At 35.6% G+C, this 16,919-nt stretch overlaps 2 protein-coding genes across 3 annotated transcripts; both read right to left on the reverse strand.

The window, feature by feature from the left end:
• Positions 1-238: 238 nt before the first annotated feature.
• On the reverse strand, positions 239-7,413 carry LOC110805776 (protein STRUBBELIG-RECEPTOR FAMILY 5). Of its 2 annotated transcripts, none has more exons than XM_022011402.2 (16): positions 6,861-7,413; positions 6,499-6,631; positions 6,343-6,414; positions 6,161-6,226; positions 5,662-5,733; positions 5,487-5,558; positions 4,174-4,245; positions 4,041-4,106; positions 3,677-3,742; positions 3,167-3,459; positions 2,826-3,073; positions 2,187-2,458; positions 1,845-1,959; positions 1,603-1,739; positions 1,338-1,494; positions 239-522 (listed from the first exon to the last, which is right to left on the reverse strand). In XM_022011402.2, the coding sequence occupies exons 1-16, from the start codon at positions 6,940-6,942 to the stop codon at positions 415-417; spliced, it is 2,031 nt and encodes a 676-aa protein (XP_021867094.1). In that variant the 5' UTR covers positions 6,943-7,413; the 3' UTR covers positions 239-414. The 2 variants fall into 2 exon arrangements, with proteins under 2 accessions (XP_021867094.1, XP_056699435.1); XM_056843457.1 differs by having other exon boundaries at positions 7,287-7,401.
• A 356-nt stretch (positions 7,414-7,769) lies between these two features.
• LOC110774689 (uncharacterized) lies at positions 7,770-16,026 on the reverse strand. Its single transcript, XM_021979258.2, has 6 exons — positions 15,562-16,026; positions 13,812-13,962; positions 12,074-12,334; positions 10,902-10,983; positions 10,472-10,665; positions 7,770-8,515 (listed from the first exon to the last, which is right to left on the reverse strand). The coding sequence occupies exons 1-6, from the start codon at positions 15,792-15,794 to the stop codon at positions 8,234-8,236; spliced, it is 1,203 nt and encodes a 400-aa protein (XP_021834950.1). The 5' UTR covers positions 15,795-16,026; the 3' UTR covers positions 7,770-8,233.
• Positions 16,027-16,919: the final 893 nt, after the last annotated feature.

The raw sequence follows: 16,919 nt of genomic DNA on the forward strand, positions 1-16,919 counted from the left end.
CGAGACCTTGGTTAAGGAGCAAGAGACCCTTAACCACTCATGTCAACCTCAATTGGTAATTTTCATTACCAGTTGGGAGTAAATAGTGGAGTACTACGTATAAGATTTAAGGGGTACATTGAGCACAAAATTAATTAGGGCGGAAAACATATTACGCGAACTCTATACAGATATAAATGATATCCTGTGAAGATTTTGTTAGTATCATCATGTTCTACTTCGTATAAGGCTCATAACATTATCAGGCAGTACTTCTTTACAGATTCATTTCATTCACAAGTATAAGCTGTATAACTTTACATAGCCAATGTTTGGAAACTCCAATTCACTAAAAAGAAAACAGGTCAAGAAAAAGAGGACATTTTTGTACACTCAATCTCGTCTAAAAAAATGTTACTAGAGGAGGAGCACTAGTTAATATTCATAGTCATCTAACCCTCGATTACTTAAACTCGGGCGTTTGACTAACCGGAGTAATGATTGCACCACCTCTGACATTGGCGGACGGAATTCTGGTTCCATCTACATAACAGCAACCACAAATATCAAGTTAATTCAAGCTGGTATTAGAGTTATGGTATATCTAGGGTTCGAGTATGTTTAGGTTTAAGACCATAATATAACTATATTAGGTTAAAGACTCTATTCGGCACTGTTCTGTTCGGCTTATTTTGACTTATTTCAGACAAAATAAGTTCAGATAAGTTAGTTATGTTCAGATAAGTTCAGATAAGTTAGTTATGTTCAGATAAGTTCAGTTCAACAAAAACAAGTTTTTTTTCCTGACATTTTCACACACAAATAAGTTTATTTCAGACAAAATAAGTTTTTTCAGATAAAATAAGTTTTTCAGATAAAATAAGTTTTTCCAGATAAGTTCGGATAATATAAGATCAGTCAAAATAAGTCCAATAGAACGGAGCCTTAGATTCCTAAACTAACACTACTCTAGTTTTCTAAACATATTAGAATCCTAGATATACCATAACTTTAACGGCCGGTAATGTATGCCTTTCGAATCAAGCTTCAAGTTGAGAAGGCATGTGTAGAGATTTGGTGGGTAGAGAGACGAGTATATATGGTAATAAAAGTTGTACAACATTTGTACCAATGATGGGTATTGGACTACTGGGGAGGGTATGGATTTGAGACTGTACCGCACCAATCCACCAACCCACCTAACTTTGTTGAGGTTTGTTCCTACTACCCCAAATATTTTTGGCGGGAAACTTTTGCACCAGGGAGTGAGTGATATGTGTCACTTCCGGTGTTTGTTTTAGTATAATGTAATAGATATATTTATAAATTTCAAACATTCAAGGAGAGTTAGATCTAACCTGCACACAGAGCGCGACAATATCAGCAAACTGAGAAATAGACTTGGGAGGGTAGAGTCCACGTAGTGAAGGATCAACCATTCTATCAAGAGCATCAATATCATGGAGCTGTGATAAAGCCCATTGTACAAGATACTGCTCTGATTTTGGTTTCGTACTGAAAACAAATGGAGATAAGTAGATAACTATCAGCAAAAACAGAATATATACAGTCTGTGAAATTGAGGATGGTATGGTTCAGAATACAATAACAGAAACAGCAAACCTATCAAAAGGCATTCGACCAGTCAGTAACTCAAGCATGACAACTCCAAAGCTATAAACATCGCTCTTAAATGTATAAGATGCAGCATTTGTGCATTCTGGAGCAAACCACCCACCTCCTTGGTTTCCACCTGCTTCCTAGAGTAAATAATCATCACCAAAAATATCAGTGACTTTTCACTCTAAACCAAAAAGAAAAGAAATAACCTGATAATCGTAAACTGTCTGCTGCTACTAACTAACCTGATAAAAAGATGCCAAACCACACTCTGTTAAACGAGGATTCAACTCCATATCAAGTAAAATGTTGGACGACTTGATACTCCTGTGAACCAGGGAACAGGTTTCATGCAGGTACCTGTGGACAAAGATGTGTCAAATAACTTGGGGAAATACATTTTAATTACATGAATAATTAGTGGAAAAAGACGTGCATGCGACTCCATCAACAGTGTAAAGATGAATCAATTAACATTCACTAATCACAAAAATTCCAACCCATTTTTATTATCGACCAAGCCTTTAATAAAATCCGAGCATGTATAAACATAAACTAATATATTTCTTGTAAATAGAGAAACTTACTCAACTGCTTGTGCAGTTCCTAAAGCAATCTTCACCCTAGTATTCCAAGTAAGCGGTCTGCTGAATTCATCAGACAAGTGAAGATACCCATGAATTGAACCATTTCGAAAAAAATCATACACCAGCATGTTATGCCTCTGCTCTGAGCAATGTCCAGAAAGCTCAACAACGTTTGGATGGTAAATCTTGGACAGACTTGAAACAACATCAGAGAACTTTTCACCTTTGCCATCTTGAAAGAACGAAGAACTAATTTTTTTCACAACTATTACCTAGCAAACAAATCAAGACAACCTCTGTTAGTGTACTTATGTTATTCCATATTTCTAAAAATTCAACAAACTTCGGTTACTGCTCATAATCATATACTCCGTAATGCTGTATTCAAACCACCCTAAGTTATACTAGAAATCTGTAACAGGAAATACTAGTATTCCAAGTGATATACAGGGAACTTGGCATGTTTGTTAACCATGGACCAATGAGGATATTGAGACTTCTTATCCTTTGCAATAAATGACAAGATATTAGTAGGATATCAGCCAATCCGATTACTAAGTGCATGTTGAAGTCTATGAAACATTGTTACAGATATTTGTTGAGTTAAAAGTAATCAAGTTAGTCAGCTACCAATTATACCTTGCCATCTGGACGTTTGGCTTTATAAACACGTCCAATAGATCCTTCTCCAAGTAGTCGACTCATAGCGAAGTTGCTAGTAGCAGTCTGCAACTCTGCCAATGTATAAAGGGTAATTTCAAACGACACCTTTCTTTGAGAAGCTGCATTACTCCCAGGCTCCTTATTTCTAAACGACTTCATGCGGTTTGATAGTGAAGGTTTAAGACTAATTGGACCAGAAGATTGTAAAGCCTTTACTTCATGGTCTGCCAAAATGAAAACAAATAAGTAAGAGAGTAATCAGAACAAGACAGGAAGTATTAACAGAAACAATATGGCAAGTCACACAGAAACATTACCTTTGAAGCCTTTATCTGTCCCCGGGTCAGTTGTGTATCTATTGGACCCAAAGTAATTAAGTGACTTACGATCACTTTGATCATCATGTTCTTCAAACAAACTTGAGGAGAAAGAAGATCGTGTTCTTGAAAGTATTGCAAGCACAATTGCAATAACCACCAAAATGCCCATAATAATCACAGCAATCATTATCCCGCTCATCCCACCTTTTTCCATATGGGTAGACTTAATATTGCCACTTGAAGTCATTCCAGGGGGAGGTTGCCCAGAAGACCAAGAATTTCCTTCAATGCTTCAAAAACATTACTATGTGTTACTATGACAAGCTCAAGAACTTTAGATTGATTAGTTATTGCCCAGTGATCTAAGTAAACATCAACATTATCCCAACACCTCTAAAGAGGCTCCTGACTAAACAGGATGACTGGTAATGAGAGAGGTCCAATGATCTAAAGCAAGATTTATTTATTTTTAAAAATGGACAAGAGTAAGCGTGAACAGAAACTTACTCGATTTTTTTCAGTTTTGTCAACTCATTAGGAATCCACCCACTGAATTTGTTGTTCGCTAAATTGCTGCAAGAATAGAATATACTTTTTTATAAAATATCTCCAGTAACATGCAGGATCTTCGACATGACAGAATGCTTGTCCAGTGACAATCACCAACAGGAGCTTTATAGATAGCATATTTTCTTACTGAAACATAATTTAAGTAATAACCGGAACAAAAACAGCCAAATATATTATGCTGTTACATAGCGTTTGTGCAGTAGCATCCCTAGCATGTTATGTAGGATAGAGAGTATGATAAGGTAAATGGCTAAATGCACAGCTTTTTTCTATCTGAGTATAAGATAACAGATTAACTTACAGCTCATTAAGTTTTAATTTGGCAAGCACATTTATCTGGCCATTAAGTTGATTGTCCTGAAGAAACCTGTGATATGGATAGAGTCAGTCAAAAGAACTCTTAAGGCACAAAGGTATATGCATTTATTTCTTACAGAGAAGAGAGGCTTGAAAGCGATCCAAAACTCTGAGGCAAGCTTCCAGATAGTTTGTTGTACGAAAGATCCCTGCACAGCGTCATAAGTTTGAGCAATGATTATAAACATCCTTTACAGAGTAACTGGATTAAAAAAAAAACAGACAGTAGCCATCTGATAACAATGCATGGTAAACAATTCTCTGCATACACATATGTCTATATTTAATCAAGCCAACCTCCACCTTTAAAGTGTTAACTTCGGATGTACGGAGTAAATGATTTGGATTATGTTCCAAATCCAAAATCCAAACAGAGACACACCTAGCTCTCAGTTGCGTAGGAATATTTAAGATCCAGTTTCGAGTTTTAAATGCAAGTTTTTTCAAAATTTGGACTTAAGGTTAGATTAGAACAACTACAAATACACTTGTAAGTTGTAACCGCATCTCAACCAAACAACTAAATGGAATTAAAGTTGTCAAAGGTTGTGTATTTGTATTTGGGACTTGAAATTTCATATGAATAATTGGTTTACATAACCCAAAATCCAAAAACGGTTAGAATTTGGACCATTTTACATTATATGTACATGTTATCAAACAAGTATTTTGTTCTCCTTGCATGACTTGGTTAATATGGGCTCGAAAACAGCACTATTTTTTGAGAAATTTTCTGGTTTTGATTGGAACCAAATCAACACGAAAGGAATCAGATTGGACCACTTTGGATTTTAAAAAATCCTAAACCGTTTAAACTACTTTGGTTTGAACTAGGACTTGGATCAGTTCCAAACTAAATAGTCCAATTTCATAAAAGATATCATTTTAACAAACACAACCACCAGCGTAAATCAGGTGAGTTTTGTAGATACATCATAGTATATGATCTTCAGAAAAAGTTAACACAATTTTGTATTAGTTTAACAATGAGCACTACATTTCCAGTCTCCAAAATCTTTGCAGCCAAAAACTCATACTCTCTGTAATGTATGAGCTAAAGTTCAAAAGCCCTACCATCTGTAAGGGACTATCCATTGTAGGTCGTATTACAGTTAACTCTAGTAGTATTACGACAACAACTGAGTGTGATTTTATTCATTTATATAGCTTTTGCAGCATCAGTCCCCGATTGAACAGAAACAACATATTGCCAGTTCGCTACCCCTATCAGAAACAATATTCCAGGTTGTATTTCTGCTGCAACTTTCTAATAATGTAGCATTGGACCTAAACGCTAACATATATCATGCGATAAAATGATGAAAAGGAAACACTGAAAGGTAAGAACCAAAAAAATGTAGAGTTAAACATGTCTAAAGAAAGCACTTACAGGAGACCAAGATTTGAAAGTGAACTAAACATGTCAGTTAGCTGGCCATTCAACTGATTATGACTTAGATCACTGCAGTGCGCAAAAAATACTCAAACTTAATAGAAAAGAAATTGGCGCAAACAGGCCACAGAAATGTTTCTGATAAGAGGGGGAAAATACAAGTAAAACTTACAGGTCCTTTAGGCTTTTCATTAGTGAAATAGAATAAGGAACAGTACCGGTAAATCCATTATTGGACAGATCACTGATAATAACAACAGGATCAAAGTCAGTCAAATCATAAAATTAGGTTCAGAATTACAAAAACTGGTGCAAGCGCGCAACATGCACATTCCAGGTGACAGCATAAATAGCAAGATAAGCATGATAAATCAATAACTGATTTCATTTAAAGAGTACATAAGTTGTATAAAGAAGCTAGCTCAGCAAAATCCAAAGTAACAAAAATGTTTAAGTGTTGGAGAAAACTGTTTATTTCAGCCTGGAAAAGAGATATTTTCTTTTTGGACAATGTTGATAATGGCCAGAGTTTTTATAGCCGCAATATGAACACTACACTCGGAAATTTAGAAGATATGTAGTAACATTCACAAGATACAATTAAGAATTTGCATCATAAGTTGCTCAGGCAACACGTAATACTACCAAGTTAAAAAGTTCCTGGCACTCACAGGTGATTTACATTGGGAGGAAGTTGATAAGGTATGTCACCGCTGAGTTTGTTGTTGCTCACATCGCTGTTCCATAACAAACAGATACATAATCTATATGTTAACAGGTGGTTTCCTCAAAATTAAGAAGAGTAAATGATTTAAGAAACAAAAACAATGTTAAAAAAAGTAATTGAGCTCACAAGTTGGTGACTGATGCAAGGTTTGATAATTGATAACCCAGAGATCCTGACAGTCCTAACCCAGATAAATTTCTACAAAATTGATCAAACGAAAACATAAATGAAAAAACTTAATAAGCGAAAATGTTGTAGGAAAATGTGAAAAAGACAATATACATTTCAGTGACAGAAGATCCAGAACATTCAATGCCTGTCCATCCATCAGCACAAGGATCACCACCACTTGCTTCCCAATCCTTCAACTTTTTGGGAGAATTCAAGCTTGTGTACATTACATTTAGGGCAGCAACTATATACAAAAGAAGGAGACATTCCATCAACATATTATTATCATAAAATTGCGAAAAAAATCCAAGAACTTGTATGGTAATATCCGACATTAATCAATCTCACACACAAGATGACACGAATAGTAAAAACTGCAAACATTGACTGATTGATCAATCTCGGATATTAACACAGACTACCTCGAATTACCCACATCATAAAGAGAAGAATTCCGAAAATTAAAATTATACCATCCTTAGAATCAGTTTTGGAGTGCACTAACGTTAGGATCCCAAGAGAAAACAACCATAATCCAATGAAATTGGGGGACATTTCTGAAACCCAATTCCCAAAAAGGACAGATGGGATCAAAAGCAGACATACAAATCAAAGCATGAACACCATGGATGAAGCAGAAAAAGAATTGGGAAAATGGTGAATTTCCCAGAATTCCCCTGAAAAATAATTTGTCTATATTTGGGATGAGGCATGATTTGGGTGCAATTGTGCAAAGTTGATGCATGCCAATTGCCAAATTTAGGAAAATCAAAAGTAAATTTTGAGGTTTGAGTTACAGGTGGTGGCTTGAATGTTGGAGAGAGGAAAGAAGGGAAATTGGAAGTAATTACAGACAGACCGTTGAGTTCGCCCCATCTCTTGGAGAGGAGGGCACACACCTTTTTCAAACCCATCTCTCCATTGCTTTTCTTCCCGCTCTTTGGTCTCTAACTCTCTAACTCTCTACTCTCTAGTAGTGTAGATCATATTATTTCTGGTTTAGGGTTTTTTCCCTCGGACTGAACACACTTTTGGGTTAAAGTTTTCTTTTTTCGCGAATGATTCACAAGGGCAATACAAGTGATAAATAGGGGCGGGGAAATCGAACCTGAGACTTATTGTACACAGGCATATAGTCTTAATCACTAGGCCAAGACCTCATTGATAGGTTAAAGCTATTTTTAAGTCGGGTTGATATTCAATTGATTTTTATAGTACTCCTTATATTTTAAATGGTTGCTTAGACCAATTAACAGTCAACAATCGACCTTTGTAAATCCTGGTCAAAATCGAATAGAAATCTAGAAAGCTCACAAAATATTATTTCAGAAATGGCATTTCCAACTTGCAAATTGAGCTAGCTAAAACCCGGCCCTATAATCTAGAGAACAAAACTTCCATTGATTACATCAACTTCAATGAAATAGAAGGAAAATGTAATTCTATGCAACATTATTACATCAATAGTGCACAGTCAACTGTTACAAATATTACATCTACTTCAGTTGACCAAAAAAAAAAACTATACAACAAACTTGTCAAAAAATATGGATCCTCATCTCTGTTACATATCAAAATAAACAATGAAAGAAGAAAGACTTCGTATGTCATCAGATTGAGCACAAGGTAAAGTTGCATATACACGTGTGAGTTAACTTGCAACCGAAATATTATATAGATGTACTCACATATATACAACTCCAAGCTTGAGGGAGAGCACAGTCTTTTCGCTATCTTCTTCCAGTCCCTTCTGGAATATGAGGTACAGATGAGAAACCCAATTCAGGAGACCAATGTCTGCATATCTGGAAAAGCTATCAGATTGTATGGTGTATAAACTTGTAAATTAACTCTGCTGGTTCTGACGACATGATGAGCCCCGTTTACTTAACTTCTTCAAAACAAAGGCAATGGCAACTTTGGCACCTACACCCGGATTGCCGTGGGATAAACATACAATGCCTCCAAGAAGAAGCAAACCATTAGCTATCATTTTCTTTGAAGGCTTCCTCTTAAGTTTTTGCGAATTAGCTCCATTTTTATGACCGTTGGTGCCATTGCTAGAACCAGAGCTGGTAGCTACATCCGAAGCTGCAGCTCCGATTATGGCATTTAGCTCAAGAGGGACCTACATCCAAGATAAACAAATAAAACCATGCTGGAATATAGATGGAAAATTAATCAGACAACAAATCTGCAATATGAGGAAGAATGCATCCTATTTACAAAACACAACTTCACTACAATGCCTTTCAAGAGTTTCCCACCCAATGGCGCAAGCATAGCTCAAATGTGTGCAGTCTAAGTCTCACGACTCTTAACCCCCTGCAAGAAAAAAGAGGTAGTCTTCCATTTTTCCTTGATCTAAGATCAACATCTATTACTTTAAAACATATAAGAAGGATAGGTAGTAAATGAGCCAGTAATCAATTATAATCCAAAACCCAACGAAAGGTAAACCTTCCTGTTTGTAAGCTTCATTTGCTGTTTTAATGACTTCTTAATTCTTTGCTAAAATATATCCCAGATTTTAGTTCAATGGGCATATGTGTATTGACCTGACCCCACGGCTTGAAAACTTTAGTGTAATAGTGATAGAGTATTGCTTTCAACAACTATTCTAATCATATAGACTGCCCCTTCAAGCAACAGGGTTACATAACCATGATAACCATGATATGCTCCACATGAAGGCATGTAATGGAAAACTGCCAACAAGCGGCAACAGCAGCCCATACTTTGATGATGTTGTATGACTCCAAGTGGAAAAGGTAATTGGTTCTCCATTTAATCTCTCATGTTTGTTGATCATGGCCAGATTTATTAAATTGTTTAGATAAAAATTTCTTCATAGTCCAAGGGTCCGACTGCTAAATCGTAATTGTAAAACATTCCCAGACTGCAGAACAGTGAAAGTCAAAACTTGTGCCCAAGTGCCCAGTAAGCAGTGGCGGTGCTAGTAAGGGTTCAGTGGGTCCAACTGAACCCTTACTAGCGGAAAAAAATATCAGGCAGATTTAAAGAAAAAAACAAACCGGGTTAAGTAATAGTGAAAGTGCAGTATGACACAAACATTACTGGCGCTGCAGCGGTTTTTGCTTTGAATATCAAACCAAAGGTCAGGGGTTCGACTCCCTATACTCTTTTTTCCAGCTTCTCCTGTTGTATTTTTTAATTTTTTTTGGGGGTTTCTAAAGCAGCCCACGACACTTAACACTCTAACACAGTAACAGACCCCAAAATATGATGATGTAATAGATCGCTTTCAAAATATGAAAACTCGTCGAGTTCAATTGTAATTTTTTTAATGTTATTGTAATAGAATATGGGCCCCACAAATTATTAGTTGTAATTTGAATTTTGGATTAATATTTTATTATGTGCGTTCGTAGATTTCGAACCCTTAATGAGAAAATCCTGGCACCGCCACTGCCAGTAAGATAACTTCAATGACGCAAAAAGATTGCAGAAAATACCCCATTAACACAATAAAAGCAGCATCCAAATTTACGTATCTAATGAAAGAATTAGTTAGACATAACAAGACGCCTTTAGAACCAGATGTTACTCCCTAGTCCCTACTCCATATATCATCGAATACCCAACACTCCAACAGACTTCTGCACTTTTCCCAAAAGGGTAAGGTATTCATTACGTTCTGTTCCCAATTTTACATTCAAACTTTACTTTCTCTGACTACTTTTTCCCTTTCTATCCACTTTCAATTTTTCTCATTCTTCTCCTAATATTATTTATAATCTCCGCGCCCCTCAAAAGTGACTTGTGAGATGCTAAAAATGGAGAGTAGAGAGTTTCACATGGATAACAGTCATCACAATGTTAACTACAAATCACTCTATCAGGAAATGATTTTTACACTTTGCCAACCCTTCATAAGGAAATGACAAGGTTTCCCTAAGGACCCGCCACAATAGTTCGTAGAATTCCACACATTCCATAATGCTCATTCTAAGTTGGGGGTTTTCAAAAAAATCCAATCTGAACATAACAAATTTCTCCGGACATCCATTGCTGACACAGTTTAATGTTGGGTTAGGATACACAGCAAAATAATGAACCTAACCTTCTGAATGAGAGAAACAGCAGTCATTGAACTTGACTGCAGAGGGCGGATTGAAGAATACTTGCGCAGAGCATCTTCCATTTTACACACATAACTCCATATTCCTTTTGCAAATGCCAATTTCGCAAACTCCACATTCAAACCAGCATCTTCTTGATGCACCATTTTGATTTCACATGCATTTCTCCCAGGTACTGAAGCAATACAAAATCGCCATCAAGTTTGTGATATACAACTACATCTAGTTTCTTGATCATATAGCAGTTATATATCCTCAATTATTGAACACTAAACCACATATGTTTTTTCCACAGAAGTCTCGTCGTTGAATAATAATGAGAACAATCTCCATCACAATAAATGAATTACATTTAGTTGATAAAAGCAATTAAACACAAGAAAAAGATGCTACATATGTATGTGTACTTGCCTTGACGTATTCTCCACCCAGATCTGAAAAATGCAACACGTACATACTTCTTCTGTAACGGTGCCAATGGATGTTCACATTCCTAATAGAAGTCATCAGCGTTAGGCAAAACATCTCAAGAAGAGATATTAAACACATGCAGAGAACTCAAACAATACAGCAGACAAAAAATAAATCAATCCTAAAACAAAGCACAATAAATACTCTAATGAAAACTTGATGCACATGATGGCATTTTGCAACAGTATTCTTAAGGATCAAGATTACAAGATAGCTTGAGTTTAACATGAATATCAAAAGTCATAAAAATATATACAAATTTTGGGAGTGTTTATTGTCACATGATGAATTGCACAGAGAAGATAGATGAACATAAATTATTAAGATGCATTGAGGCGCAAGACAGGGAATCCAAGATCAACAATAACAGATTACGATACCTCAAAAGAGTATCCTGTCTCAAAAAGCAATTCAGGAAGATCGTTACCCTTACAAATTTTCTATACCACAATGTCACTCTTTTTTGTTTTATATGGTACTCCCTCCGTCCCAGATTAGTTGTTACACTTACCTTTGCACAAAGTTTTAGGTGATAAGTGGTTGTTTGATTATCAATTGTTATTTTATTGAAAAAGTAGATGTGATAGGAGTTAGTGGGGTAATTTTTAAATTGAATGAGAGAGGGTGTGGGGACAAAAATAATTTATTGGGAAAAGAGAGACAATATAATAATTGTAGGGTCATTCATAATTTAGAAGTGTAACAACTAATCTGGGACGGAGGGAGTACTTATTTAACCATAATTTACATTAATCACCCTTTTGTAAGAGAAAAAGACGGAATATTATAGGAACTTCAAAATTCATCACTCTTGTTGGACATTCTATGAAGGCAACGCAAATATGCAAAATTCTTTTCAGAAAATGCGGTTAATACATAAACTGCATGCCCTACAACCTCTTTTCCTACCGGATTATGGAAGGAGGGGGCATGGGAAGCTACACTGAGTGGCCAACATCAAGAATGAACGATCAGAAAGCAAATTTGCGTACTAGAAATGACAAAAGCTTCCACAGCCACACTTTGTAAGACAACTAAACATATTTAAATAAGTTCCAGTAGTCCTACTACTCTACTAGGTTACAAAGAAAAGTTTGTGACTTTGAGCTCACCTTTGTAAAGCAGTAATATGTCTTGTTGCTGCCTTCCCAGATCTTCCACGCCAAAATATATTCTCTAGGCGTCAAAAGCGGAAATTTCTTTATGGTCCTCCCAATCTCAGTTCCACTTTCTTTATTAATCTGCAATTGCTCATGAGCAACCACCGTTTTGTCCCACTGCTTCCTATAATCGCAGTCCATATAGAAGTCTCTTAAAGTTTCAGCGGAGCAATTTTCAAAAACAGTCACACTCAAATACTTGAGAGGGCCATCCTACAAGAAATAACAAATAGGCATAAATCAGTATCACTATCGTAGAGACACAGATTACAAAGGCAACTGAAAGCTTCCTAAAAATCAGAAAAACTCAAAAAAGGATTAACAGAGGCTTCGGAAGTATGTGCGATGGGGCTGAACATTGAGAAAACGCTACGGAAAGGCTGCACCAACTTGTTCATGTAAATATCAGTATTGGTCAAAGACAATAAAAAAGACATAAGCTATAGTAAGTCAGCATAACCGACATTTATCACTTATGCGGTCTGCTTTGATTTGCATTCAACATTAGCAAACAAACACCAGAACCTTGACAGTGCCCGCTCTACAAACAGAGGTGCATTATTCCTTACCTCCAAAACAATGGGTTTCAAAGCCATATATAATTATCATGACGGAAGTGCATGTTAGAAAATTCAACATAAGCTTGTAAAGCAACAGGGATTAACAATATTTAAGAAATATGTAATTTCGAGGGATAGAAGTAGTGGGATAAGATGGTGGTTGCTTGTGTCTTGTCAGACAGTAAAATTACATTCCTTTTACCATCTTTTACTCACAAGAAGAAAAGAATACTCAAGACAGACTGTGTACACATTTCATTGCCCCAAATAGTACCAGAAATTGGGCCATCAGGCATCATACAGGAAAATCATACATTTCATTGCCCCAAATAGTACCAGAAATTGGGCCATGAGGAATCATACAGGAAAACCATCATCATACAAATCACATCTCTTTCACAGGTTGATGCATCATCACAAGAGGCAAATGCAGTTAGTCCCACTCTGAAAAAAGGTGCAAAAACCATTGCAATAGTCTCTATTCATAACAGAGCTAGATGAAGTTGAAGCAGTCACCAACCAGAAAGCAATGTTACAACTACAACACAAGGAAGACAAACACACTTTCCTAGAAAAAGAGTCCTACACGCCACAATTAACAATTTTTTTGTCCTCCCTTTCCCTTCTTTTTCATACTACATATTAAAAAACACAAGGAATTTCTAACTGTGTTCTTTGCGAGTAATGAAGGGGTTTATGAGACATTTACAGATTCACCACAAGATTGTTTTAGGACTCTACTCACAAGGCATTTGACATATCCAAAGCTTATGAGGGACAGAGAAAAGAGTTATCGTAAAGTACATCATTCAACTCTGTATCCATACTCACTTTGTAGACAGTGCAACATGGATGGTCACTGGTCGAAGTACCACTAGCGTAAGTCTATGTCAACAAGTGAAGAATGACAGCGGAAATTGGCTAGAAAAACAATACAAAGCTCCATATTAAGAATTTGAGATAAATAAATAAAACCCCAAAGAAGCATGTGAGAATGTCTATCACTTCGTTCTGGTCAAATTTGTATGCCTATGCTCCCCAGTTAAAATCTAGATATGAAGAATAGACTGACTACTGAGTGATAATATGTTCCTTTTTAAGTAACCAAAAACAGTAATGTCAGTAGTCACCTTTGGTTTACAGCACTTTGCCTCGTAGGACAGAGAAGTCTTGCTTTTCTCAATGACATTTTCCCATTTTCCATTTCCAGTCTCATTTTCTTTCTCATCCAAATTGTCAATCAAACTTTTCAAATCACCATCTGGTACAAGGTCTGATATTCTGCAGATGAAGCGCAGAACTTTTGACATGAGAAGTAGGCGAAAAGAAATTAAAGAACACAAGTTAAAATATGTCCCACAATTTTTGTACCACTACTATGCCACTTTTTTCTATTGGTTGATATCAATGTCATTTTAAATAGAAAATACAAAATGGTTGACCAAGTACAAATATCAACAAATAGGAGGAAGTGGCACACAAATGGGACACGAATTGTGGGATAGAAGATTCGGACTCTAATATTACACAGTCAGTGCGTGAAGAACAGGATAATCTGTAAATAGAATCTATGATGTTTGGTGCATATTAAATTGAACCCGGATGACAACATCAGAATAAAATGGAAAAAGAAAGTAAAACTGATAAAAATATTGTTGTGTGGAAATGACAGTTGTACAATAGATCAACATACACAGGAAGTATGATATTCACAATGCCCAAGCTTAACTGAAGGATGGCATAGTAGTTCCTCAGTGTACAAGCTAAACTTAATCTACAATTAAAATACTTGTAATCTATGTATTGGTGGTGGTGGCCAAAAATGTATTCTGGTATTCCTTCCATGCAAAGTAATCATAACATCTACTGTACTACAAAGTACTGTCTTGAGATGTCCACAAAAATTGTCACTTTTCTTAGTAGTCGTTTGGCTTTAAAGAAGACGTAAAATTCCTATGAGGTGCAAAATGTTGGTGAAGTAGTTATGGGTTCCCATAAGGAAGTTTCACATACCTAGGAGAACCTAGTTACACAACTTCCTCCATCTTGTGGAAAGTAGAACCTCATAGGTAGTGCAACTTCCTATGAATTTGCCAACTTAACGACTTCTTCCAAGGAACTTCTATTTCTCATTTATATTACGTCAAGTCGTCAACCAAACAAGCACTTCAAATATGAATAGCTTATGATTGGATTTCCAAATACAAGCCCTACTTAATTTGAGTGATCGACAAAATGAAAGGGCATCCTACTTCTTGTAAAGTAATTTGGATCTTTTAGTTAAATCTTCTCACATCCTCAGCAATAAGAGGTTATTATAAAGAGACAACTATTACAGATAGGACTATAGGAGTGAAAATCTATTGCTCTAATTAACAATGAACCATTGAATATAAGTCTACCTATACCTGAATTCTTAAGTCCTAATTCCTAAAGAGCTTGATACAATGAACCATTGAATATAAGTCTACCTATACCTGAATTCTTAAGTCCTAATTCCTAAAGAGCTTGATTCTACTGTATCACTTTCTCTACTTCTAAAGTTCAAAAGCTCAACATAAAACCAAAAAGCCGCTAAAGGTTTCAATTTTGGGTTCTAGTTTTAGGTTGCCAATTAATAGAGGCAAATTTAATACTTCGTAGGTGATAGCATAAAAATACAATATTTTTGCAATACATGAACTATAATATGTTCATAGTTTTCGATCGACATGTTTGTGATCTTTGAACTATTCGTATATGTTTGCCTGTTCTGAGACAGAAATATAATTTTCAATATTATTTTGAACAAATCATCAAATTGAAAAAACTCAGAACACATATAAACATCAGAATTCCAAAACTAAAATCAGTAGTACCAAAATAGGAAGGAATGGTTACCGGGAAGAGGCGAGAGAAGCGTCATCGGAGGAGAGAGAAATAGGAGGAGAAAGAGAAGGAGAAGTGCGTCGAAACCGAGCAACAAAACATCGTAAAATCGGAAAAAAGTACTTGAAAATTTGCCAGATGAAAATGAAAGAGATAGCAGCAACTGCAGCCCAACCTCCTCCTTTGTTTTCCTTCCATATTTCTCTAACCTCTGATGACGACGATGAAATCAACACTTCCGCCATTTTTGGTGTTCTTGATTACTTGGTCAAAAACCCTAATTGAATTTTAAAAAGAAGGGTGATTTTGATTGTTTCGTGAATTAAAATTAGGTTTATTGAAGTGAAATTAAATCGAGACGATTCGAAATGAACAAAAACTGGGAATGCGCCATTGTTGTAGCTTCCAAAGTGAGAAAGGGAAGGATTAATTAAAGGATAGAGTGATGATAACGACTAACGAGGATATACACTTTGCACACCAATACTCCAAGTGTGATGTTGACCCGTTTTATTTACGGAATACTATTTTTATTTTTATTTTTATTTTTATTTTTATTAATTCAGTAAGGTTAATGACCCTATTTGAAAATGGACTTAATTGACTCGTATTGGTATGAATTAATGTGTTATTAGTCGCTTGTGTTATTGGCACTTGCATATTATGTGTTAGATATTTGAAAGAGCTCGTATTTGGTGGATTTTGTGTCCAATTTGATCACAAGTTACTTAACATTTAAAAACCCTCATACTCGAATCCTTTCGACATTATAAAAAAATTATGGTCGAGTAACTTGAGTCGTCAAATCCTGGCTAATCTCCATCACAAGAACCATAGCTAATCTCATCAAAAAATCAAATATAAACATAGCTGATAAAAAAAAACGTTAACCTTAAAATTACGGAGTACAGTGTGAAACGTTTACTAATTGCAACAAGCATTATGTTAACCCTATTTGAATAGACATCATTCAATATGTTAAAACCAAAAATAAGTTTAATTTAATTTTTTAATTATTATGTGGTTTACTTTACGCCTCAAAAATTGTGAATTTTGTTAACCAAATATAAAAATTGTGGTTTTCTTTCAATTGGGGTACAAATTTTATCTAGTCACCAAAGTTTGGAACTTACAACAAAATGTTCATTGAGTAGGATTTATTTCGCTTTCAAGATGATGTAACATCACTTATCCATTTTCAATAGTACTCTCTTTAATGAGGGCCCTTTATAAAGGTTTTTAATCTCTTCCTTTCAAAAAATAATCAAATCCCTTCCCTTTTAGAATGAAAACAAAATGAAAATGCTATATTTTTGTTATTATCAGGGAACAAAACCTAGCGTAAAACCTAAAACATTTGTTTGGATAAT

This window comes from Spinacia oleracea, chromosome 1, assembly GCF_020520425.1.
Source record: "Spinacia oleracea cultivar Varoflay chromosome 1, BTI_SOV_V1, whole genome shotgun sequence".
Lineage (NCBI taxonomy): Eukaryota > Viridiplantae > Streptophyta > Magnoliopsida > Caryophyllales > Amaranthaceae > Spinacia > Spinacia oleracea.